The following is a 25,970-nucleotide window of genomic DNA, read 5'->3' as shown; positions in this document are numbered from 1 at the left end:
TTTTGAAGGGTAACGCTGAGCAAAGACAGCTAATCTCACTGCCACAATGTGGGATGCCTCAGGGTATTCTCCACATCTATAAGGCCCTTCCAAGGGGTTCCTTATAACTACAGGGTCTGTACCAGGTACATGGCCTACCTAGACACAGCTGACTAGACCAGGGAAAGGTACCTACCCCAAAGGCAGCTGATCAATTGGTGGGCCAGTGGCCTGTCAGGTGGACAGAGCCTCGATCTGCACCTTAAAGGGGTTCATTCAGATTTCTCTCAGGTAGTTTAAACATAGGCCACACTCAAGGAAGTCAGGAGTTGATAGTGGGGCAAAACCCAAGTGAAATAAACATGACAGGCAAAAGCAAAGTGCCAGCAGATGGAGGGCACAAGGGAACAGAACAAGAAGTATGGCACTGTCATTCCTCTTCTTCAGTGAGGTGAGGCTGGTCCTGTACTCTTAGCACTCTTGCTTCCCCATGTAGTTTTAAAGGGACTGCTCTTGGAAACAACTTAAATGCCCATCAACAGATGAATGTGTTAAGAAGATATGGTATATGTACACTATGGAATACTACTCAGCCATTAAAAAGAACAAATAATGCCATTTGCAGCAACACGGACGGAACTAGAGACTCTCATACCAAGTGAAACAAACCAGGAAGAGAAAGGCAAATATCATATGATATCACTTATATATGAAATCTCATATATGGCACAAATGAACCTTTCCACAGAAAAGAAATTCATGGACTTGGAGAACAGACTTGCAGTTGCCAAGGGGGAGGGGGAGGGAGTGGGATGGACTGGGAATCTGGGGTTAATAGATGCAAACTATTGCATTTGGAGTGGATAAGTGATGAGATCCTGGTGTATAGCCCAGGGAACTATATCTAGTCACTTATGATGGAACATGATGGAGGACAATGTGAGAAAAAGAATGTATATATATGTGTGATTAGGTCACTTTTCTGTACAGTAGAAATTGACAGAACACTGTGAAACAACTATAATGGAAAAAATAAAAATCCTTAATAAAAAATAAAAATAATGAAGGGAGTGCTCTTTCAACTATATTTTTCTCTCTGTTACTGTAATTGGAAGGAGTTTAACAGAGCATTAAATGGAGGACTAGATTAAAATTTTCAAGGGCTTAACCTCTGAAAAGAGTATGGTTCCCTCTAACCCTCTAATTATGTATAATTCAAAATAAAAATACTATAAAACCCACAGTATGTATAACCAAGTCCTGATAAGTCAAATTTTTTTTTGTTCAGGTCATTTAATAAAATAAAGTTTTGCAAAAAAATTTTTTAGAACCCTACTTTTTTTTTTTTGATTTTGTCTTTTGTCTTTTTTAGGGCTGCACCTGTGGCATATGGGGGTTTCCAGGGTAGGGGTTGAATCTGAGCTACATCTGACAGCCTACACCACAGTCACAGCAACACCATATCCTAGCCATGTCTGCAGACTACACCACAGCCCATGGCAATACCAGATCCTTAACCCACTGAGCAAGGGCAAGGATTGAACCTGCAACCTCATGGGTCCTAGTTGGATTCATTTCTGCTGCACCATGATAGGAACTCCCTAGAGCCCTATGTTTGTGCTTAGCTTGCCTCCTAGGTAATCCAGTATTATCCAAGATAGAGGTGGGACTGGAAAGTCCCTATCATAGACCAAAGCACCTTGCCTAATACAAGTTAGGACACAAATCAACTAATGACTTCCAGGGATAGACAGCATATTAAAACAATTTTTAGGAGTTACCACTGTGGCTTAGCAGGTTAAAGACCCGACTAGTAACCATGAGGATGAGAGTTCGATCCCTGGCCTCACTCAGTTGGTTAAGGATCTGGCATTGCTGCAAGATGCAGCATAGGTCATGGATGCAGTTCAGATCCAGCGTTGCTGTGGCTGTGGCATAGGCCAGCAGCTGCAGCTCCAACTCAACCCCTAGCCTGGGAACTTTCATATGCAGTGGGAGCAGCCCAAGAAATGGCAAAAAGACAAAAAACAAACAAACAAACAAACAAACAAACAAAAAAACCCTCCAATTTTTATGTGTTCTCACATTTTAAAAAGTAGTTTGGAGAGAAAAGAACATGAGTAAATATTTTATTCCTTAAATATCCCTTAGCGTTTTTCAACACTATTAGAAAGGCATTACAGGAATATTCAATCACTAGCTTTAAAAAAAAGGACAGACAGTGAAAAAGTCTTGAGATTTGATACTCATTATACTATGATAGAGGCATAGTGAAGGGGGACAGCAAGGGATGTATGTCCAAAGTCAATTTTTAGGATGGAACAAAGAAGCTAGACTTTGCACATGTGGGTTTCGGCAGTGAGGAAAGAAGGTGTAAACCTACCATAGTCCCATGTCCCCTTCTCTCATTCTTCAACCCTGCACCATTAACCCTCTTTCTAGCTCAGCCTCTCCTCTGTGAACCCAATATTTCCATTGGAAAGCAACAACTCAGCCTTCTTTTCAGAGAGGTCTGTTGTAGTATCTGATTGCATAGAGTTCTTTTTTAATGTCTGACCAAGCTTTACAATCTCACGTTGTTAACTAGTTAGCTTGTGACCAATAATGATACACTTGAATTGAAGCTGTGTTGTCTTGGATTATACCATAAAATGGATCCCTTGGCATTCCTAATCCTTTTAGATTAATTTACAAAGATGAAATTTTTGCCTGCTTTGTTGATCACCTTTTTTGCTTTGGTTTTTTAATAGCTTTATTGAGATGTAATTCATGTAACACATAAATTACCCATTTAAAAAGTAAAACATGCTTTTAATATACTCATAGTCATAGAGCTGTGCATCCATAATGGAATCCCATGAATAATGTAAAGGAAGATATTACAGATTCACAACATGGCAGAACAACAACAACAAAAACACTATGCTAAGTGAAAGGAACCAGGTACAAGAGATTACATACTGTATATTACCATGTGAATAAAATTCTAGAAAAGCCTGACCTACAAAGGCAGAAAACTTATCCATGATTGTGTGGCAACGGCAAGAGGGACTGGTGGGAACCAGAGTCAAGTGTAAACAGGAAGGGAATGATTGAAGGTATTAGAAAAGTTCAAAAACTAGATTGTGGTAAGGGTTGCACAATTGTATAACTTTGTATTAAAACTCACTGAACTATATCTTAAAGTATATGTTTTGTACAGTACATAAATTATACTTCAATAAAAATTTTAGAAGAAAAAAGACCAAACAAATACTCATGAATATAAACTAAACAAACCATATCTCAATAACTCCATGGATATGATGCAGGTACTAATGAACACGTAAACTAGACGAAAATGTTTGCCATTCTTTCCTGCATCAGCAAGTTCTCAAATTGTTTGATCTGAGGAAAATTTTACACTCCTAAAAATAACTGTGGTCTCAAAGAACCTTGCTTATGTGGGTATGAGATGTCAATATTTACCATATTAGAAATTAAAACAGAGGCTTTTAAAAAAACTAGTGAAATCAATGTAAAATAACAATAATAAAGCAACATGTAAAAGAACATGTTTAGTGAAAAAGTATAGTTTTCAGTCTTTTCAGTATCTGGATTATAGAAAATTAAGCCCATATCCACTCCTGCCTCAGACTTCTGCAATATCATACATCATGTAATCTCTGGAAAACTCCACTGTACACTTATGAGAAATAACATTTCAGTATTATTAGGAAAAGAGTTTTGATCCCACAGACTGCCCCCCTCCCCCGCAAAGGGTCTTGGAACACCCATGGTCTTTGGGCCATCTTTTGAGAACAGCTGTACTAGATTCTGCTCTAGGCTATTTTAATGAGGTTCACGTGAATGAGATTGCTTAAACTGTACTATCATTACAGATAGTCTAGCATCAAACTTTTTGGGAAAACAGGATTAAAAAGTTTTCGGAATATAGTTTTCAAATTATATGGAATCCCACAATGTATAGTTTTGGCTACAACTTAAAATAAGGTAATTAAGCAATATGAGACCTATCATGCCACATCAATACCTACTTGCAGAAGCTCAAACATTATTCTAGATTTATCAGCAAGTAGAATAAATGACATTGCTACACATTTTGGTAAAGCACCTGATCATTATGTTATTTTCTAAAGCTACTATTTTTGTCACTGATCCAAAAGTTTCTGTTTCACATCCTTTTCCATATTCCCCCATCTCTATTACAATAAAAGCTCCCCCTTAGTTTCTGTATTTGCATCTAAAATAATAAATCTTGACATCACAATCTAAAACAATAATGCTAATTTTAATATCTGAAAAACAATTAATGGTCATTTTATAAAATTTTTAATATTTATTTTTCCTGAGCCTCCCAGTTAAAGGATAATAATGTTATCAGACAGCTTACGTATGTGTTATATTCTGATGGTACTCCCTGAAAATGTACCAGTTCATTTGGAAAGACTCCAAAGCTTTGGTTATCATTGAACTGAGATGTGCTTCCATGAAATGTGATTTAAAACTCAACAAAAAACTAGATATTTATAACGTGAACTCAAAAATAACAGTTTAAGAACTTACTTTACAATATCTCCTTCAAGAGCAATCACTCTTTTAATGATCTTCTGTTCCGGGTTCTTCGGGGACCTAGAATAAGATAAGGTTATACAATGAGTTATGTCTGTCGTTTTCAGAAAACAAAAAGAAATTCTACAAGAAAATAAGCTATATTAAAGCCATGACAGGATCCTTTGCATCCATGACATGACATGAGTCCTAGTTAGGTCTCAAGTGAGAGGGAGCTGCTAGGGAAGGAATTCTCATTTTCAGCCTCTGAGGGGGAGGGAGCCACACTGAAATTTTACATAAATTTAAAAAAAGCAGAAGGATAAAGAATTTTATTATTAAAGCTAAGTGCCTGTAAGAAAGAGGAGTCATACCTAGGAAAATAATTACGCATTACTTTAAAATGATAACATACTTAAGTTTCTTCATTTCGTTTAAAATAAGCAGAGGAGTTTGATTTAAATTCTCAAGGAAACACTGATGATGAAGGGTTTTTGTTTTGTTTTGTTTTCGTTTTCGTTTTGCCTTTTTTTTTTTTTTTTTTTTTTGTCCTTTTAGGGCTGCACCCGAAGCCTATGGAGGTCCCCAGGCGAGGGGTCGAATCGGAGCTGCAGCCACCGGCCTACGCCAGAGCCACAGCAACTCGGGATCCGAGCCAAGTCTGTGACCTACACCACAGCTCATGGCAACACCGGATCCTTAACCCACTGAGCCAGGGATCAAACCCACAACCTCCTGGTTCCTAGTCGGATTCATTTCTGCTGTGCCATGACAGGAACTCCAAAAGGTATTTTTTGGAAAACATAAAGAATTAGGAAATTCTTTTAAAGTACTTTTAGGTTTAGCCATTTAAAGATTATGTAATTCAGACTGCTGAAACAAAGTTATTGACAGTTAAAAGAAACTGATAGATTCCGACATCCTGAATGCAGGCATCAATTATTTTAATCCATGATTAATAGCTTATGGTAAATGTTTACTTAAAATAATACTATTTACTCTAAATAAATACTCTTCCCCCGCTCCCCCCCCCCCATCTCTGGGATCTCTTACTCTGGGGGAAACCATATCTGTCCACAGCAGCCCTACTGAGACACTTCTTTGGTGAGGAACTAAGATCAGCCAGTTTTCATGTGAATGAGCTTAGAAGCAGGTCCTTGCCAGGACAGAAGGGGATCAGAGGTTGAGATTAGCAGGTACAAACTTCCAGTTCTAAATTAAATAAACCACTGGGAGGTAATATACAGCATAAGGAATATGATCGATAATACTGTCAAACCTTTGTATGGGGACAGGTAATTTACTAGACTTCTTGTGTTGATCATTTCCTAACATATGCAAATACCAAATCACTATGGAGTACACCTGAAACTAATGCAACATTGTACAGCAACTAAATTTCAATTTTATTTAAAAATGTAAATCTTTCAGACACCAGTCTTCAGAAATTGCAGCTGAGGCCAACAGTTTCACTGCAACCTCAGAGAGACCCTAAGCCAGAGCGCCCACTTAAGCTGCTCTGGCTTCCTGATTCTGAGAAAAAGAAAATGTGTGAGATAATGAGTGTTTATTGTTTTAAGCTGCTAGAGGTTGGAATACTTTCTTCCACAGCAAAGGGTAAATCAATCTTAATACATCCAATTTCCTGCCGATAATATTCTCAGTCTTTTGATATAACAGATCTGTTTCAAGAGACATCTCACACGTCATATAAATGATCACTTAATATGTGCTTGAAAATCAGAGATAGATAAAAATATTTTCAATTTAAGTTGCATTTTGAATTGAATTACCTTTAAAAAGGAAAAGTGCACAAATAGTAAAAAGATTAAACACATTCAAGTTGTAATACTTCATCAAAGGAAATACACAATTTCAATAAGGTTTATATTTCACATTATATCTCACAGAGAAAAAAACCATCTGAACCATTTATGTCTACTTTGAAATGTAGTGACAAAATTTTCACTAAATTATTAATACTCTTTATTTAAATAGAAAATTTAAGCAGAGTTTTTGACAGAACTACCTTTTCACAAAATTGCCTAAGCATTCTATTTCTATGAATTAATGTCTTTTTACTTTATTTTTCCTCTCTTTCTTCTTTTTTGCTTTTTAGGGCTGCACTTGCAGCATATGGAAGTTCCCAGGGCAGGAACTGAACCCTCATCCTCATGGATACCAGTCAGATTCATTACCACTGAGCCACAACAGGAACTCCCTATAAATTAACGTCTATGTAGAGCTAGGGTGAGGGATCTGGGCACGTTAAAGATGATAGGATTCATGTCCTCTCTGCAGGGTTACTTATAGAACTACAGAAAGTTTTATCCCCAAATCTCTCTGTCTAGACAACCAGAAATGTATAAAATAATATTCAACCTCAGTGATCACCAAAGAATTGCATACTATCTTCCTATTATATTGACAAAGAAATAACAATAATAATATTAATACAATCTGTGGTTGAGGGTTTAGGGACATGGGTACTCTGTACAAAATGTATGTGATCGTGTAACATACCTTTCTGTAAATATGCCAAGATTTTATATTCTCTTTATCATATCAATTACATTCAGAATTTATCCTAAAGAAATGGTTATGCATGCATACAAAATTTTAGCTACTTAGGCTGACAACTTTAGCTAGTTGTTTACTTTAAAAAAAGAGAAGAGTTCCCATCGTGGCTCTTTACTAGAGGTAAAGAACCCAACTAGTATCCATGAGGATGCAGGTTTGATCCCTTGCCTCACTCAGTGGGTTAAGGATCTAGTGTTGCCATGAGCTGTGGTATAGGTCGCAGACGTGGCTAGGATCTGGCGTTGCTGTGGTGTAGGCCAGCAGCTGCAGCTCCTAGCCTGGAAACTTCCATATGCTGGGGGTGCAGCCCTAAAAAGACAAAAAAAAAAGATGAGAGAGAGAAAAGTCAACAAGAATACATTGGTGAAATTATAGTTCATAATAAAATATTTTCCAATTACTAAAGATGTTATGAAAGAGTTTTTAATGATGTGGAAATATCAACAAATATATGGATTGAACATGCGAATTGGAAAATTTATGTGCACCGTGACCTTACATCATTAGTTAGAAAGACAAAAATGCATGTAACTCTGCTGGGAAAAATCGGGAAGGATATAAAACAAAGCAGGATGGGTGCAGTTCTATGTGTGATAAAACGCATGCCAGGATTTTTGGTTCAGATTACTGGGAAATCCATTTGAAGATGACAAATGTTTGTGCCAGATGACATTGCCTGAGAAGAAATGCTCCAAGGCAGAGGTGAGACATGAACAAATCACCAAGTCCCCCACTGATATTGACATGATTTTAACATTAATGAAATAATATGAAAAGCAAACCTTATCAGCATAAAACAGTATTTTTATACCAACGAGCTTTTAAACTTTTGAGATACTTGAAAAATATTTTACATCTTAAAATAATCTATATATTAAGATCATGAAGCGAAGTAGAATATACAAAGTAAGCTATCTATGTAATTAAAGTTTTATGAATTACTACTTCATAAAACTATACATCTATAAATTTTAATGTAATATTAATCTAATCAATCTAATCCCATGATTCAAACATTTTTAAAGGCTATTAGTAACATTAATCCCATTACTGCTCAAAATCTATATCTATATTTTAATCATTAGGCTGCTGAGGGCATTACTTGGATGTAAGTAGAAACGGTAGGAGAGTCACTACAGATTTACATTGCAAAGACACTGAACATCCCTTTGTCTAAATTTTTTTGGCTACTTGCCTGTCTTCTAGAAGCGTGAAGAATAACAAGTGAAGAATTATGCCTTACTTTAGGGATACAATGTATGCTACCCAATAAAACTTGCATTTAAATTTATAATTTTAGTGTTTTCATAATAAGCATTTTTACAATATTTATTCCTGGAGCCTGGATTTTAAGCATTCTGTTTTATGCCAAAGATTTAATTAGGCAAGGTTCTCCAGAGGTTTGGACAAGATGCCCAGAATTGTCTCTATCCTGAGTAGGTCTCAGCAGATCAGTTTGATGGGGCAGAATTTTCTCTAATGGGAATGGCTGGGGGAAGGAGAAATGTTTAGCATCATCATCATAAGATTTCCATGACACTTGTTCTCCTTGAATTCTACTTCTTGATGGAAGTGGTGCCATTTCGACACAGGGACAGGTCCAGCAGAGCTGTGTCATTTGTCTCCAAACCTCTGTAGCTGATTTTGTGTTCTCGTATGGCCCAAAGGTTTGTAACTTTGATCCTGTTTGGCACACTGGGAAGGGTACTGTGCAAAACTCAAGAGAGGCCCTCTTGTATTTTGTGGGAATGAAGAAATTAGCTAGTGTGCCACCCTCTCTGTTCCCAACCCCAGGGCCCACCCTGATGTCAGATATACACCCGAATGCTTTGTCTAAACACGCTCACCCCGCTCTCATTTATAGCAAAAATTTAAAACCTCCCTCTATGGGTTGTGTAGATTTTCATATTTATATGGTTCAGGATTGGCCCAGATTATTATAGAATTCACCTCAGGATTGCAAGTCACCTTGGCATATATCACAGCAAGGTCTAAATTTCAACTCTTTATTAACGAGGTAAAACTAAGAACTAATATTCTCGGAATGGCCTATACTGGATAGGCTATTTTTTCAATACTGTCCAAAAGGATGGTCATGCAGTAAACCATCCAATGTTACATCATCATCGTAATAAAAAAGCAAGTACCGCTGCTTTAATCATCAAAATGAGAATGAAAAATCTACACAATACAAAAAGGCCTATAAAAAATTCTTAACAAATGATGACTTCTCTTCCCCTCCACCTTTTTTTTTTTTTTTTTTTTAATTTTGGAAAATGTTGCCTGGGTTTGACATAATTGTCCTAGAAGGTTAGAGCTAGAAAAGCCCTATGTGTGTACCGAGCCCTTTCCTGGCAACATTTAATCTCACAACATTAAATCTCACACATTCTCTATGGCCTAAACACTTTTTAAAAAAAAAAAAATCGAAGTACAGTTGATTTACAACGTTGTGTTAGTTTCAGATATATAGCACAGTGATTCAGATATATCTATTATCACCTTCAGATTCTTTTCCCTTATAGGTTACTATATAATATTGAGCATAGTTCCCTGTGTTATATAGTAGATGCTTGTATATCTATTTTGTACATAGTAGTGTGTGTATGTTAATTCCAATGTCCTAATTTTTATCTCTCCCCACTCCCCTTTCCCCTTTGGTAACTATAAGTTTGTTTCCTATAACTGTGGGTCTGTTTCTGTTTTGTAAAGAAGTACATTTGTATCTTAAAATATATATACATACATATACGTATGGGGGGGGCACTTCTGCTTGGGCCCCTTGTGTCCTTCAAATGCATGGACTGGAGGACAGTGGAAATGGAGTCTGCAGTCACTGTTCCACCTCTGCTACAGTGAGTGAGCTGCTGACTGCAGGCAAGGTTTTAACCAGTCTGAGTGTCTTTTTCAGGGAGATAAAGCTAGATCAGAAGTCCTAAAACCAGAAGCCATATCATCAAATCTAGCTTGTAAAATGTTTTGTTTGGTCCATGCACCATTTATTTATTTATTTTTAAAATTTGGAGCCGTCCAAGAAACAGGAGACTTTACATAAAAATTCTCATCTGTTGCTTCTCTTGGAAAAATACAAAGATCTGACCTTCCTAAGCCCACCATCTTGCATGAAAAGAATCCACTGGAGCTGAATAGCAGATTCTAAGGATTTGCCACAGTCCCAGCTGCTTGCTTCACACAGTCTAAGTGCCCGAGGGCATGTGAATTTGGGAACCTCTAGAAACCTTGAGATTTCCTCTGGCATCAAATAACAACTGAGAGAACACATATGAAAGCTCCAGCAGAGGGTCTAACACATAGCAGATAGTTGGTAAACCTTTGAGCCATCTCTTCCCAAAATAAATTCATAAAGAAAGATCAATTGACTGGACCCAAGCAAATTGTTTCGATCCTTTCTTTTCTTTTTTTTTAGACGTACAAAGATAGAGTGTTTATTTCAAAAATCCCCCAATAAAAGGATTTTTAAAGTCTGTTGCATTAGAGGGCAAGAAAGACATTTAAAGGTTTGGGCAAGTTTTATTACACAATTAACAAAAGAAACATGAAAGCGAAACATAATTGTATTCATATTGGAAAGTCACAGGCCAGTTTTAAATTAAATGGGTATTGCCCGTAAAATCATGATAAAAATGAGTAATGTCCATGTTCCATTCTGTACACTTGCTTCACCATCAGCAGTAGTATGAACTTTGTGCATACACCCCCTTGCAAAATGATTCATTTTCTAAATCAGTGCAGTTTTATTAATTAGTACTCTAAAAGTTTTTACACAGGTCAGCATTTCAGCCTCATTTTTGCCCCTTGAAGACTTCTCTTTGTATCATGTGAATTTTTTAAATTTAAAAGAAACTATCAAGCCTTCTTTGTTGCTCTTTGAGTTTAGTCTTGAAATCTTCACAAGTATGAAGCTTGTATAACTTCAGATACATAGTTTCAGGAAAGTGTATATACATTTGTATGTATGTATGTACATATATATGCAATCCTGAACAATTACTTTTGCCCAGATAGCTCATAAACACTCCAATCCAAGGGCCTCATTGTTAGAAAAGTGAATTACAGATGAGGCTTGAGGACCCAGGTTAATGCTTCAAATTTTTCTCCTATAATTCCATATTTTCTTACACAGGGAACAGGTCTTAGGGAAGGGAAATCCTGGGAAAGGGTCACCACCAGCAGGGGTGGAGGGTTGCTGTGTGTGCAGAAAATCCCAGGGAGAAATGAGTAGAATTTCAGAGCACAGAATTGGGACCAATGCTCTTGGGCAGGCCGTTTTGTAGGTGGGGAATGGGGTAGGGAAGGGGTAGCTTATTCTCTCAGAGCATAATGCTCCTGAATCACGCTCCTGAGGAGCAGAATAGAATCTTTCAGACCCAAGGGATTCCAGTCAGGGTTCTAGTCATCCAAGAATGTAGCAGTAGGAACAATAAGCTTATGTCTCAGATTTACGGCCTATAATTCCTTATATGAGTAAATTTATTCTAATAGTACTTATGAAACAACAAAAACATTAAAGAATTAATGAACTAATTAATTAATTCCTAATCAATGAATTAATTACTTAAAGAGTTAATGAACAAACTGTTGTCTATTGATAAACATTTTATTGGTTAAATTTGAGTTGCCTCTCTGTCACTGACTACGATTAGAAAAAACTTAATAAACAAATAATGACAATTGGTCTTAGTAAATCAGCCTAAATTATATAAAATCAATTAAATGTGTATTATAACTCTAACATTTGCAATCGAAAAAGCTGAAATAGTTTTGTAATCGATTATTTTGTTTCTGAAAAATAAATGTCTTCACTTAACTGTGAAAAATGTAAAAAATTTGGCATAATCGTAACAATGAGTTAATTTCTACCGATGTTTATTGATTCAAGCATTTCAAAACATAGAACACTGCAATCTTCAGGAGATGAACATAACTGCAATCATACTTCACTGGTTAGAACTGTATGTAAATGAATATATGTAGCACGTATTTAAAATATATAGCATATATGTAATATATATATGTGTATGTGTTCTACCATATAATATGGAACCATATTATTTATATAAACTCCTCTGACCTATAAAGAAACTTCTGGACTGAAAAAAAAATTCCCTTTGAGTTCCCACTGTGGTACGGTGGGTTAAGAATCCTACTGCAGTGGTCGCTGTGGAGCTGTTGCATCAATTCCTGGCCCTGCACAGTGGGTTAAAGGATCCAGTATTGCCACAGCTGCAGCGCAGGTCATAGCTGTGGCTCGGATTCAATCCTTGGCCCAGGAATTTCCATATACTATGGGTGTGGCCATAAAAAATTACATTCTCTTATTTATTTATTCCATAAATTTGGGTTTTTAGACACTGAATATGTTTCAAATTCAACATATCTGTGTTAGTGGAGGATATGAATACTGAACATAAATAATGAAAGTTCTTTCAATATAGACTCTCAAAGTTCAGACCTTCACATAGAAATACTGCTACTCTATTGACAGAGTAGAACTTGCACTCAGGAGTGTCTGAGAGGTTTTTGCTTGTAGTCAAGACAGATTTTGGCCCTCTAGCTGCAACATCTTATTGAGTATGAATTTTAGTAGACTGCATTTAAGGCCATGGAATAAAATAAAATTAACTGTCCTTCAAATGAATTAAAACCATCAATCTAGATTTATAATCTTAATATCGCACTTAAGCTAACCAGATTTATATTTTAAGCTTTAAGCAGGTTGGGAAACAATAGTACACACTTGTGGTAGGTTTGACGAATACAAAAAACACAAAACCTGAAAGGGCAAGCTACTGATATTTCCTATATCAAGCCATATCCATGATTAACTGAAATGCAAAATGAATACAGTCAGCCCACTTATCCATGGGTTCTGCATCCACGAATTCAACCAACCACAGATTGAAAACCTTTGGGAAAAAAAATCCAGGAATTTTCAAAAAAACAAACCTAAATCCACTGAAAGCACACCCTGCTGTAGCCCTCTGCCATTCATTCCATGGATCCTCAGTCTCTCTCCAGCACCTTGTCATTTAAGCATGGTTTACCCTGCGCCTTATTCGGTGGCTGCTTATGTTGTGTGCATCCTTTGTGTCTATGGAAAAAATGGCCCCTAAAAAGAAACTAAGTGGTCAACACATCCCTCAAAGGTTAAGGGGGAGCGTAAAGTGCTCTCTCTCGAAGAGAAAACAAAAATCTTAGCTCTTGTGAAATGGGCATGTCTCTTGCCAAAGCAGACAGTAAGGTCAGGAACAATGAATCGGCCATCCACCCTAAGCAGAGAAGAAGCTAAAAGAAGCTGAAATTTGCAGATGTGTTAGCACTGCCTCTACAATGGCAACCATTGTCTCTCTGGTTTGTGTTCAAATGCTGCAAAGACAGAGAAAAGCCTTAACTGTGCTCCTGGAGGACAAGTCAGAGGAGTATATCACCGTTGACGGCAAAGTTACATGTGAAAAGCACTTTGCTTTTATAAGCATTACTGTGAGGGAGCTTAGGGGAGCGAGCAGAAGATAAGGCTAGTAAGGGATGGCTGGCTAGCTGTGTAAAGGGCTGCAGCCTCGGGAACTTAAGGATCACAGGAGAATCAGCATTGCGGATGCCAAAGCAGCACCAGCATCCCAAGAAGAGCTCAAGAAACTCATAGAAGAAAAAGACTACCTTCCAGAGCAAATTTTCAATGTGATGAAATGTGATGAAAACCAAAAAACTGCCCATCCGTGTTCTGGTAACATGACAAGGAGGCTTGGGTGATGGCCGTCTTGTTACTGGCAAAGTTCTGGCAGCGTTTCATTCCTGAAGTGAAAAAGTACCTCAAAAAGAAGGGCCTGCCACTCAAGGGGCTCCTCATCACTGGCAATGTTCCCAGCCACCCCCAGTCTCTCTGCTTCACAGAGGAGAATGCAGAAGTAATGTTCCTGCCTCTAAACACTGTGTCACTGCTGCAGCCACTTGATCCAGGCATCATCAAGTGCATTAAAGCACCTTACACTTGCCTTATCTTCAGGAGCACTTATAGATTTTTGGAAGAGCTTCACAATTACGGAGACTGTAAATGCTCTAAAGCCCAAGACAGTCGATGCATGTCAGAAGCCATTATGGAGTGAGATAGTCCATAATTTCAGGAGCGTCCCCCGCTACTGATGCAAAAGTCAGGAATATCTTTAATGTTCCAAGGGAAGTTAGTGGGAAAAGCTTCTCTAACATAATAGAGGACACTGCTGAGGAACATAGAGAAACACTTACTAACAAGGAACCACTGAAATCCTCTGCAGACAATGGTGATGATGGTGCAGAAGATTTAGAGAAGGCAGAGCCATCAGTTTGGACCCTTGAAGAATGTGAGGCAGTTTTTTGGACAGTTTCACGTGTTACAGACTATGAACTTCAAGTATGACCCTTTGATGGAATGACCCCTCTGTGTCACCCAAGGAATAATGACATGTGTACAACCACTGCAAGATTTATTTGATGAATAAGAGAAAAGAAGAAACAGCTTCAACAACAATGTTTCTAACTAAAGCATCTGCAATTGTGAAGCCTTGGCCTTCAAGCTTGAAGATCCTCAGCCAGCAACCTCCATAGATCCTGAGAGTATCATTAAGCCTCCTCCAAAGTGTCAATGTCTGTGATTAGAACTTAGTTCTTCTGACGTAAATGATCCTTCTGAAATCCTGCCAGAAAGTTCAAGTTTACCTGATGTCTTACCACTTACCAATGGTGCCAGAAACCTTGCCCCCTCACCCCATTGGCACTGTAGGTATCATACAACAATCCTCATCCTCATCCTCATAGGAGAGTTTTCAAGAGAGAAGAATTGGGGTTTTGTTTGTTTGTTTTTTGTTTTTTTTTTGTTTGTTTGTTTGTTTGTTTTTTGCTTTCTAGGACTGCACTTGCGGCATATGGAGGTTCCCAGGCTAGGGCTTGAATTGGAGCTGTAGCTGCTGCCCTCTCCATAGCAACGTAGAATCTGAGCCTCATCTTCAACCTACACCACAGCAATGCCGGATCCCTAACTCACTGAGCAAGGCCAGGGATCAAATCTGAATCCTCATGGATGCTAGTCAGATTCGTTAACTGCTGGTCACAACAGAAACTCCAGAATCAGGGTTTTGATGAGAGTGAACAGTATGTGTGTGGGACAGAAGTGAATTTACATTTATTCTATTTATAATTATTTTATATGTACTTGTATTTTAAATCTCCTGTGTTTTATTCTATGTATTTCTCTTTTAAATCATTAAATGAGAGCAACCTGTAAGTATTTAAAGGAAGAAAATGCTCTGTTGTTGACATCTATGTAGTGAGGTCTATGATAGCTGCATCTGTACTGAATGTGCACAGATTTTTTCTTGTCATTATTCTCTAAAAAATACAGTATAACAACTATTTACATAGTATTTATATTGTATTATGTATTAGAAGTAATCTAGAGATGATTTAAAGTATATAGGAGGATGTACATATGTTACATGCAAATAGTACACCTTTTTCCTATAGGGGACTTGAGCATCTGCAGATTTGGGTATCCAAGGTGGTCCTGGAACCAGTTCCCCGTGGATAATGAGGACAAGTGTACTAATATGTAAGAGCTGAAGTGAGGACATTTACATCAATGCTCATACAAGACATTAGAGGTATCTGTAGTCAGCTGCAGAAGGTTAATGGAAATAAGGCATAAGGGTCATCCTGTCTCTAACTCAGCTCACTCACCAGTTTGCCACGACATTGGTCATACTGAGAAGTATGAGATGCCAAGCTCAGGGCAGGAGACACTCTGCTCAAAGTGAGTCAGGTAAGAACAAAGACAGTCTTGACCATTTTACCTGGAGCAAGCATTTAGTTCCCACCCACCTTTTCACCCCAAATGGATTTCTAACCAGGCAAATACCTGAAAAAAATGAGATGGCATTTTTATCCACATAAATATAAAAATGAATATTTTACCTATGGTGAATTAAGCTTTTGAAGTTTGCCTAATTGGGCCCCACCGGTGCTTGCAATGGACAGAAGCTGTTAAATTCACATGTGCCCGTCGGAGGTGTGCATTCCAGACAACATGACTGGAAAGTCTTTAACGCAACTTTCTGTGATCAGATAAAATTGTGACTATAAACTGATTACCAACCCCTGCCCCTTTGGTCTCCTCACTACTGGCACCACAGGCTAGTTTTCCGGGTCCGGCAATAAATAATAAAGAGATGGATGGGAATGGGGGCATTTCAGTTGCTGCCGCACGGGGGTGGAGGGTGGTGGGGTGGTTGCCAGGTTATAACTAAGAACCAGACATGTCAACATATCTCTCAATAGATACCAGCATGGACCGAGGTGCAGCTGTCCCTCCCCTGACGCTACCACAATATAAACTCTCCAAATCTTAGATGCTACTCTGACAAGATATAGAACCATAAACAGACTTAATTTGCCTTGAATTGCTTCAGAAAGCTCTTAAGTTTATCCTGATTTTGGAAAAAAAAAAAAGGTTTTGCTAGCAATAAGGAACTTATATTCAGAAATGGCAATATAAAGGTATATATTTTCACATACTTGGTTCTTATGGCCTAAGAATTTGCACCCAATACATTTCCTTTATTCTATTGCATATATCTTTGGATTACTATCTCTAGTTACTATGGTGACGTGCATTATTAAAGTATCAACTGTGCTGCTGGATTCAAAATTTCCTAGTAAAAGTGAATTAGGTGTATGTGTGAGGAGAGGTGAAATTCCACACAATAATGGAAACCATCCTAATTTCTCTAAAACACTCAATCTCATGGAGGATTTGACAATGTACAGGTTAGAATATAAGTACAATATGAAGCTTCCTGGCTCATTTCTGTTCTAACACTGGTGGACTTATTAATTTTTAAAATATAGTACTACTGGTTTGCAGAAGAAAACAATTCTCATTTAGGCTCCAGTAGCTATACATAATTTGCTCCCTTGAAAATGTCAACTTTATGCTCCCAAGAGTACATTGACAAGTACTCACAATTATCTTTAAAAAATATATATATATGATGTTTAGGATTTTACAAAATCAACTGCCAACTGGTCACCTCTGAACCAGCATTATCACTAACTTGCTCAGCTTTAGAGCAAGTTATATAGCTTTCATTGCTAAGTTATCAAGAACATTTTTCTCAACATTTATTTTCTGCTACTTATACTGCAATAACTTATTGGTAGGATAGTTTATTTATAAAGCTTTAAACTAAAAAATACTGAGAATAAATCAAATGTCTAACTTCTATTTGTTTCGAGGTCTCCTAGTGTTACCTTCTTCCTTTCTACTGGAGGGAGTAAACGGAATTACAGAAAGGGATGAGTTTAATGTCTGATAAGCAAGAAGGGCTTAAAGTGAGAATGAGTTTTTAGTGGCTGAGAATAAATGTCTTTTGATAAAAGGAGGCAGGTTGAAAGTGGTACTTAGCTGAGGGGTTAAAAGAATTGTGAGATAAAATAGGAGTTTGGGATTAACATATACACACAACTATATATAGAATAGATAACAAATGAAAACCTACAGTATGGCACAGGGAACTATATTTTATGATAACCTATAAGGGAAGAGAATCTTTGCATGTGTAACTGAATATTTATATGCATCACTGAATCACTTTGCTCTACACCTGAAAGTAACACAACACTGTAAATCAACTATACTTCAATTTAAAAAGAAAAAAAAAAAAAAAAAAAAAAGGGAGTTCCTGTGGTGGCTTAGTGGTAACGAACCCGAGGAATATCCATGAGGACCTGGGTTCAATCCCTGGCCTTGCTAAGTGGACTAAGGATCTGGCTTTACCGTGAGCTGTGGTGTAGGTCACAGATGGGACCTGGATCTGGCCTTGCCGTGCCTGTGGTGTGGGCTGGCAGCTGTAGCTCCGATTTGACCCCTAGTCTGGGAACTTCCATATGCTGTGGGTGTGGCCCTAAAAAATAATTTTAAAAAATTAAAATGAAAGTAAAAAAATAAATAAAATGGAAAAAAAGAAATGTGAGAGATGTAGGGAACTTTGGAGACCACAGAAGGAAAAAAGGAGGGTGAGTATTTCCAAGAACTACCAGAAATTAGCTTATTAGGATACACCAAGCCACAGAGGTACAAAGCACTGGCTGGAGCGCAACACAGCCAAGTAAGTACGAAGTGGAGGTGGGTGGGTGGGTGGGGGGCCAGGAGATTCACCAAATAGCCCATTGAAAACAGAAGACTCTTGGAGTTGCTAAATTTGGTTTCTAGTAATTTAACAGAGCTTCAGAATCCGACAAAGTTGGTTTTGCTGTTGTTACAATCTCGTGATTATCCTTTCCCCTGTCAGGTTATCCTGGAAAAGTTTTATTCTTTGTAAGAAAATTCAGAAGTCAAATATCCCCGGTTGCAAGTGTTCTGGATATAGAACACCAGAGGAATCCCTTTTCAGAAATTACAACTCTATCTCAACCTGTGATGCATTCTTTCACAAGGCTAAAGATTGTCTTGCTATTTTTAGTTGCGTGTATACAGTCAGCAATAACTATAAAATGTGTTCAGGTATGTCTTTTAAAATAAAAACTGAGTATGTCGAAGCTACAATTTGCCAGGTGATTCACCCTTTTCTATCATGCTTTAGTCTACACATATTGTAGACACTTTTTTTTCTAGTCCATAAAATTTTATTGCAAATAATGGGGACCCACTTAAAACGGAATATACAATGTCTACCCACCTGTGTTTTTCCTCCCGGGAAGTCACTTTGATTCTAGGCTAAAAGACACTGATTAATGTGAGGAGGCTCACCTGCTTTCCTGAGCATTGGTCCTCTAATTCTGTACACACACAAAATGGACTTTAATCTCTACAGCTGTCATGTTGATGCTCTCCGTGAGCTGCACATTTCACAGGCTCGGAAACCACTCTACAGCTCAAACATGATCAACAGCTTTCCTCAAAACCAGAGCAGCAGTGAGAGATTATTAAGTCAAAATGGAAGCAAACTCTGCTCTTCATGTGTGCAGGGAAGTCACAGGGGGCCTGATTTCCATATGGTTCCCACAGCTGAAGCTTAATGAGTGTCTTCCAGATACAGGTATAACCATTCGTAATCCTCAAATACCTCTACAGTGGAGTAAAACAAGGCCAAATAGAATTAAGGGAAATAATCTCCAACTGGTCTGACATGCCCATGGGTTAAATGCATGAAGCAGGTTTTGATTTAAGTAAAAGCAGATTCTCAGAAACATATGCTCACCACCCACCATTCTTCATCTGAATGGTAAAAAAAGTATGAGTTTCATTTCGCTGCGGCATGGGAGCTTTGCCAAGACACAAGAGCACAAACATCAGTGATTAAGAAGGATCTCCAGGATAGAATACATTTGCAGGGGTTCCACCTACTTTAGAGTGGGTTTATAGGCAATGGCATCACGTTTTAGGTTGACCACATGGAGAGAGAGTTTCACTTGTACATTATTAAACTCTGCTTCGGACTTTTAACTAACTGGAGTCTACTCTCTAAAATAAAATGCTTTTCTTGAAAAGATATAACACAATCACAAAAATACCTCTCACAAAAAATCCTCTGATTCAGCTTCCTTTAAAAATGTAGAGCCCCAAGCCTTGCTGATGCATACCATGGTCCCTCTCCCACCTTTTATCAGGTCTTTCTTGCCACTGCCATCTGTTTGTGAGCTTTTTCCAGCACACTGCCCATCCCTCCAGGCTCTTCACTGGCACTCAGATGGCTCCCTCTAATTCTTTATTGCACAATCCAAGACATGTCTCAGGTCTTTTCCAATTCTTCTTCCCAAAGATTTTTTTGAACACTGCCCCCTGGATGGTTTGAATACTACTTTCCTCAGATACCATTTTTCAATTAGATAATATGTAAGTATGCTTTGGGCCTTCTGTTTCAAACACAATTATTTCCTGTTACATGGTTTTGTATTGTACGTAGAAGGAAAACTTTGTATGTATCTCATCTTTTACAATCACCCTTCCCTAATTCCTTATATTTCTGGGCTTTAAAGATTTAAATGCAATGCTTAGAGGAATCAGTCCTGTAATGAAGGTGTAGCTAATGCGAATGTTTTTGGAATAGTCATACTTCCTTTCTATTAATTTTTAATACATAAAAGTCTAATTACTCATAGTTACATGGATCTAATCATATAATCAATATCCTATAGTAGAACTATTAGGTATAACTTTAAAACAAATACGTAACATGATTTAATAAAAGAAAAGGCAAGGAAATGGAACTCAAGGGTCACAAGCCTACAGCACTGATGTGAAGACAAAAAAGGTAAATGGTCATATCTGAATCTCTTATAGTATCTTTCAGACTCTATCACTGCCCTTCTAGATTAAAATCCCATTTTATTGGGTTCCCAACAATCCAATCACTTTCAAGTCAAAGGAGCAGCTGTTTAGAATGCAGGCTGTGTCGTTGCTGGGGCCCTGTGTACTTGACCTCCTGCCTGTTAACAAAGAGACTCAATTAATTATTTGCTGTTTCGAATGGTTATTTCATTTCACCTCCACCTTTCTTTAAGCATTAAAAGGCTCAACCGCTTTATCACCTTAACCTTAGCTTTGGAGAACGCATGCAGAATTTCTTAACTGCCAACTAATAAACCATCTTGACCCAGAAAGCTAATTTTCAGGACCATAGCTCCTATGTGTCTTGTGCTAGAGTCAGCCGAAGTCAACATATTGACCTGGTGGCACATCCTCTTCCAAGGGAGCGTCTTCATTTTGAATGGCAGCTTTGTGGTAGGCTCTTTACTTGATAGAGGTGAAGAGCTACATTAGCACTGCAATAGGTTTGATTGTCACGGTTACAGCGAAACACTGGTTTCTTTAGAAATCTTACCAAACACAAAACTGGAGTGCTTTCAATGTAAATTGAAGGTATGCTGATTAACAGTGCATTAGTGTGTCCCGCACAGTTTTTCCTAGATTCTTTCAAGTTACATTAGGCTCATTTGTGTAATCTATTTAAATCCTGAAATACCAAACTAAAACAGGAAAACAGCTTCCGGCTTCCGTTTGTTACTTATTTTTGTCTTTTTTTTTTTTTTTTTTTAATAACAGTCCCCAGTAGAGGGGTTGAATATGAGCTGCAGTTGCCAGCCTACACCACAGCCAGAGCAATGCCAGATCTTTAACCCACTGAGCAAGACCAGGGATCAATCCATGTCCTCATGGATACTATTTGGGTTCATTACTGCTGAGCCATGACAGGGACGTCCCATTTGCTACTTATTTATTTTTTGATTATTTCTGTCTCCTCAGATAGACTGGAAGACATCAAAGTAGTAATTGTCTTAACCTTCTCATTGCACACCATCCCAAGTCAGTTACTGGTACTTAAAAAGACAAGTAATAAGTATGTCACAGTGATTAGTTTATAAGAAATATATCAAGATATTGCTACTAGGTATCCCGTATAAGGGGAAACATGCAATATTTTCCTATGTCTGGCTTATTTCAGTTAGCATAATGTCTTCAAGGTTTATACATGTTGTTGCATGTATCTGAATTCCATTCCCATAAATGTCATTTTCATGACTAATACTAGTCCTTGGTCATAAGCATACAAAATGATTTATCAACCCAGGAGCAATATATTGGTATATTTTTAATGATCAAATAAAAAATACCAGCTGAAACTTTGAAAAAACTCATAATTCCTCAATTCTTTCCAAGAAAATGTATACTGAAATGAAAATGAAGAATCCTGTAGTCTGCAGATCTTACTTATTAGTCTATGGACTTGTGGTCTGGAAACTTCCGAGGTTGAAATCTAGGAATGTGGAATCTACTTTTTTAAAAGCACCTAGATGATTCTGAGGTAGGTGGTCCTAGTCTAGACACATCTGGAACCCCCCACATGACAATTCTATGAAATTTAGTATACTGGATCCTCACACATTCAAAAAAGATATAAGCCACAAAGAAAAGCCATTAAAATATTTCCAAAATGAACACAGTGCATAATACTGATTTTAAAACATGTACAAAATTCTAAACTAGTGGGAAAACATGATTTCCTACCAGGAAAAAATAAATTCTAATTATTCCATACTTTAATGTTAACCTAGAATTAGATCTACAACTAGTAGCAAACAGCATAACTCAAGGAAGAAAGAGGAAGATGTTCCATTTCCAGGGTTCCTTAGCATATAAAAACCTCACCCAGGGCAGCAGATACAATGATAAGAAACTATAATGTAACAGAAGGCTACATACAGTATGAGATACTGAAGAATTTATTCCTTATAGTCATGAATTAACTCAACAAATATTTGTAGGAAGACATCCTGGTACCAGGCATTCTGTATGGCACTAGTTTACAACACAGACCTTATTACAATTTATGGCACTCATGATATTATTAGGATTCAGACCCAAATGTGAGCTGTATCACCTTGAGTAAGTCATTTACCTCTCTCAGTATCTATCATGTCACAAGTAAAAAAGGTGATGACAATTGGTACTGCTGACCCCAAAATGTTGTGGAAATGAAATGAATGATTAAACAAAAGCTTCTGAGCATCTGCTTTTATAGAACGAACCTCAGGAAGACAATAAATTGTACTGACAAACTTACTTTGGGTCCAATTCTTACTTTGGGAAAGAAGCTATAATCTCTGGAACTGAGACCGCAAAATGAACTTTTCACCACAAGGATCACTATGTCACACTCCATGAGGCGTATGCTGTGGTCTATTACATGCAAGGATTCTGTCACCAAGGAGAAAGCTTCACTTTTCTCCCAAATAAAGATCAAATAGCTTCTATCTTCGCCCTTAACTCTCTCTCTCCCTTCTTCCTTCTTTCTACTCTCCCTCCTTCCTTTCTTTCCCTTCTTCTTTCTACCTTCCTTCCTTAGCATCTTCTGCATAAAACCTGTTAATAACTGGAGATGGTATAGATAGATGAAGCCATTTTTAGGCCCAGTAATTTGTTGATTTTTTTTTTTTCATTAGTTCATGAGCTGTTAAATTTGTAGCTAAATGTATTCTTACTGGGCAATTTAATTGCTCCAGTGAAATGCTAAATTTCAATCAACCAAATTTGTGTGGAAAGTGAAGGGAATCTAATTGTTCTGTCTGCTGTGTATTTTAATTAATTGTTCCTCACTTAAAAAAAACTAGGTAACACAAACAATAGTATTGTATTAAATGCTTGGGAAATTCAGCAAATGGTTCATAAGACATCTTTAAAACAAGAACAAATCAAGAAATCCAAAGCCTAAGAGATATTCAGAATAAGCCACCAGAAGGTCAGCAAATGACAGACCTTTGTCCACCTTTTAGTTTCATATTTATTTATTTATTATTATTTTTTAATGGCCATACTTGTGGCCTGTGGAAGTTTTGGGGCCAGAGATTGAATCCAAGCTGCAGCTGCAACTTATACCATCCCCATGGCAATGCCCTATCCTTAACCCATTGTGCTGGGCTAGGGATTGAACCCAAGCCTCTGCAGCAACCGGAGCCACTGCAGTTGAATTCTTAACCCACGGTGCCATGGTTGGAATGCTTACAGTAATATTTTTAAAGTGAAGTGATATGCCATACATATCTTCCAAAAACATAGTTCCCATTGTGGCTCAGCAAGTTAAGAACCTGACTGGTATCCATGAAGATGGTTTGATCCCTGGCCTCGCTCACTGAGTTAAGGATCTAGCATTGCCATAAGCTACAGTGTAGGTTGCAGATGCAGCTCAGATTTGGTGCTGTTGTGGCTGTGGCATAGGCCAGAAGCTGCAGCTCCAATTCGCCCCCTAGCCTGGGAACTTCCATATGCCACAGGTGTGGCCTTAGGGGAAAAAAAAAATTCCAAAAATCTCAAATCAGATTGTTAGAAATGAGACCAGGACCATGCATACAGGACTCTTCATCTATTACTCAGAACAGTTTATTATACTTTCTCATGGTTGCTATTAATATTGTCAGTGGGGTTTCATTTAAAAATTGCGATAAAGAAATATTTAAGTAACACCAAAGAGAAATTGATGGTGACAGTCTAAAATTGTTTTCATTTTCATTCTCTCTAAAAAGTTGTATATTTGCAATGAATTTTGATATGGAATAAACAAGATCAAACTATTAATTATTGAACAGTTAAATTAAGAGTATCATCTACGCTAAACATTCCATATTTCCATGCGGAAACATAAAATTATTTAATCCCAGTTTGAATAATTAGCAATAGATACAAAGTCCCTGTGGACCCTTCCAGGTAATTTTCTGACATTTTGATTTCTAAAATTCCTTGATAAATATTTTAAGGTGTATATCAAACATACTATGCCCTCTTAAAAAACATTTTTTAATTTTATGACTTTAAAAAATACATATAGCTTTAAAAAATACCTACAACTTTTCCAGAATATATGTACAACATGTATATACCCACATGAATCTATATACACATGTGCCGATATTCTCTTGGGGAAAGAGGTACAATGTTTTCTGCCTATCACTACAAATTGCTCCAGAGACTTTCCTATTACTTTTGGCTTCCCACTCATTATTTCCTTAATTTTTTCCTGAAAACACTCCTGTTCCCATCAGCCAGAAATAATGGCGCATAAACATTTTGGTATTTATCTTTCTCATTTTTTTCTAACTCTATACATTTCTTACTTTTAAAACATAGAACTGTATATACTATTTTATAATCTTCCTTTTTTTTTTTTTTTTTTTTTTAGAATGTAATAGCTTATAACGACAAGTTCCTCCAAGTCTTAACTCCTAACAGAATGAGAAGTTTCAGGTAGGACTAACACAAATTAAAAGTGATTTGTGATTATCTGATTTATTCTATCAATACTGGTGTTCAGTGAGAGACTGACCCAAATTAGAGCCTTGAGAGAATTGAATTATTGGGTTTGGCAGCAGTCACACTGTTAAAGTTATGTGGGTAATTAACAATTCTTGCCTACAGTTAGGTCTATATTTGGCAAATCAAAACAATCGGTCATGCTTTATACAGCATTTAGTAAAACCTTGCTAAGCTTACAATTAGGATCCAGACTGACAAAATAAACAATTACAATTACTCTCCTGGGGCATGACAAAATATTTAAAAGAAAATTTGAGAACTACCTTACTTTTTACTAACTTTTCGGGTCCTCTTCCACTTCTGCTGCCTTCCTTATTTTTGTTCCATGGAGACAAGCACTGCACAAAAGCAACACCTGCCACTTTCTCAGAGAACTGAAACAACTGTATTCAATGTCTGGAATAATAACTACCTTCTCTTAACCTTTGTTTTCTCCTTTCTTGGAAACAGTGAATGGGGAAACTAAATAGAAAGGGATTAATTAAAAACTGGTAACAGGACATTTAAGGTGAAATATACATTGCAAGATCATTTTCAGACTTTTGAAAGTTCCAGTGAGGATTGCTCATGTAGAAACTGGGCAAATTTATCAATACCTGCAACTGATTTCAGGTTTTATTAGAAAACCAAAGACAACACAGTGATTGTTCCCCATGTAATTCTCATGTTATCCAAAATAACAGAGAGAGATTTGAGCTACTGTCTTCCAAAAGCTAGACCCTGCTGCGTCATTGAGGCAAAGGTATAAAACTGAATCAGGTCACATATCTGAGTACACACTCCATGAAGGAGCCATTGATTTGGAACTCCCTATTTAGGGCAACATTTTGACCTTGGCGAGATCACTAGTTACTCAAAGTCAAGTTGTTTTAGTTGAGTTCTTACTGCATAAGTGCTCATATTAGGAGGGAAAAAGATACACAGAACTTCAAAATTTGCACCTCCGTTGGCAGTCTCAGTAGAGAATCCTGGGGCTGAATAGACATGAAGACCTGGTAACTCTCTG

The 25,970-nt window shown here is 37.4% G+C and overlaps 1 protein-coding gene across 4 annotated transcripts in view; it reads right to left on the bottom strand.

Moving 5' to 3' along the window:
- Window positions 1–25,970, bottom strand: part of IMMP2L (inner mitochondrial membrane peptidase subunit 2) — a 923,412-nt gene that overhangs the window by 323,192 nt on the left and 574,250 nt on the right. For all 4 annotated transcript variants that reach the window (XM_021079089.1, XM_021079086.1, XM_021079087.1 and 1 more), the window contains one exon: window positions 4,546–4,611. In XM_021079089.1, the coding sequence (XP_020934748.1) occupies window positions 4,546–4,611 (66 nt within the window). The remainder of the gene's footprint in view (window positions 1–4,545; window positions 4,612–25,970) is intronic.

Source organism: Sus scrofa, chromosome 18, assembly GCF_000003025.6.
Source record: "Sus scrofa isolate TJ Tabasco breed Duroc chromosome 18, Sscrofa11.1, whole genome shotgun sequence".
NCBI classification, from domain to species: Eukaryota; Metazoa; Chordata; class Mammalia; order Artiodactyla; family Suidae; genus Sus; species Sus scrofa.
The sequence above is the reverse complement of the archived record's forward strand: the minus strand, read 5'-3'. Positions and strand labels throughout refer to the sequence as shown.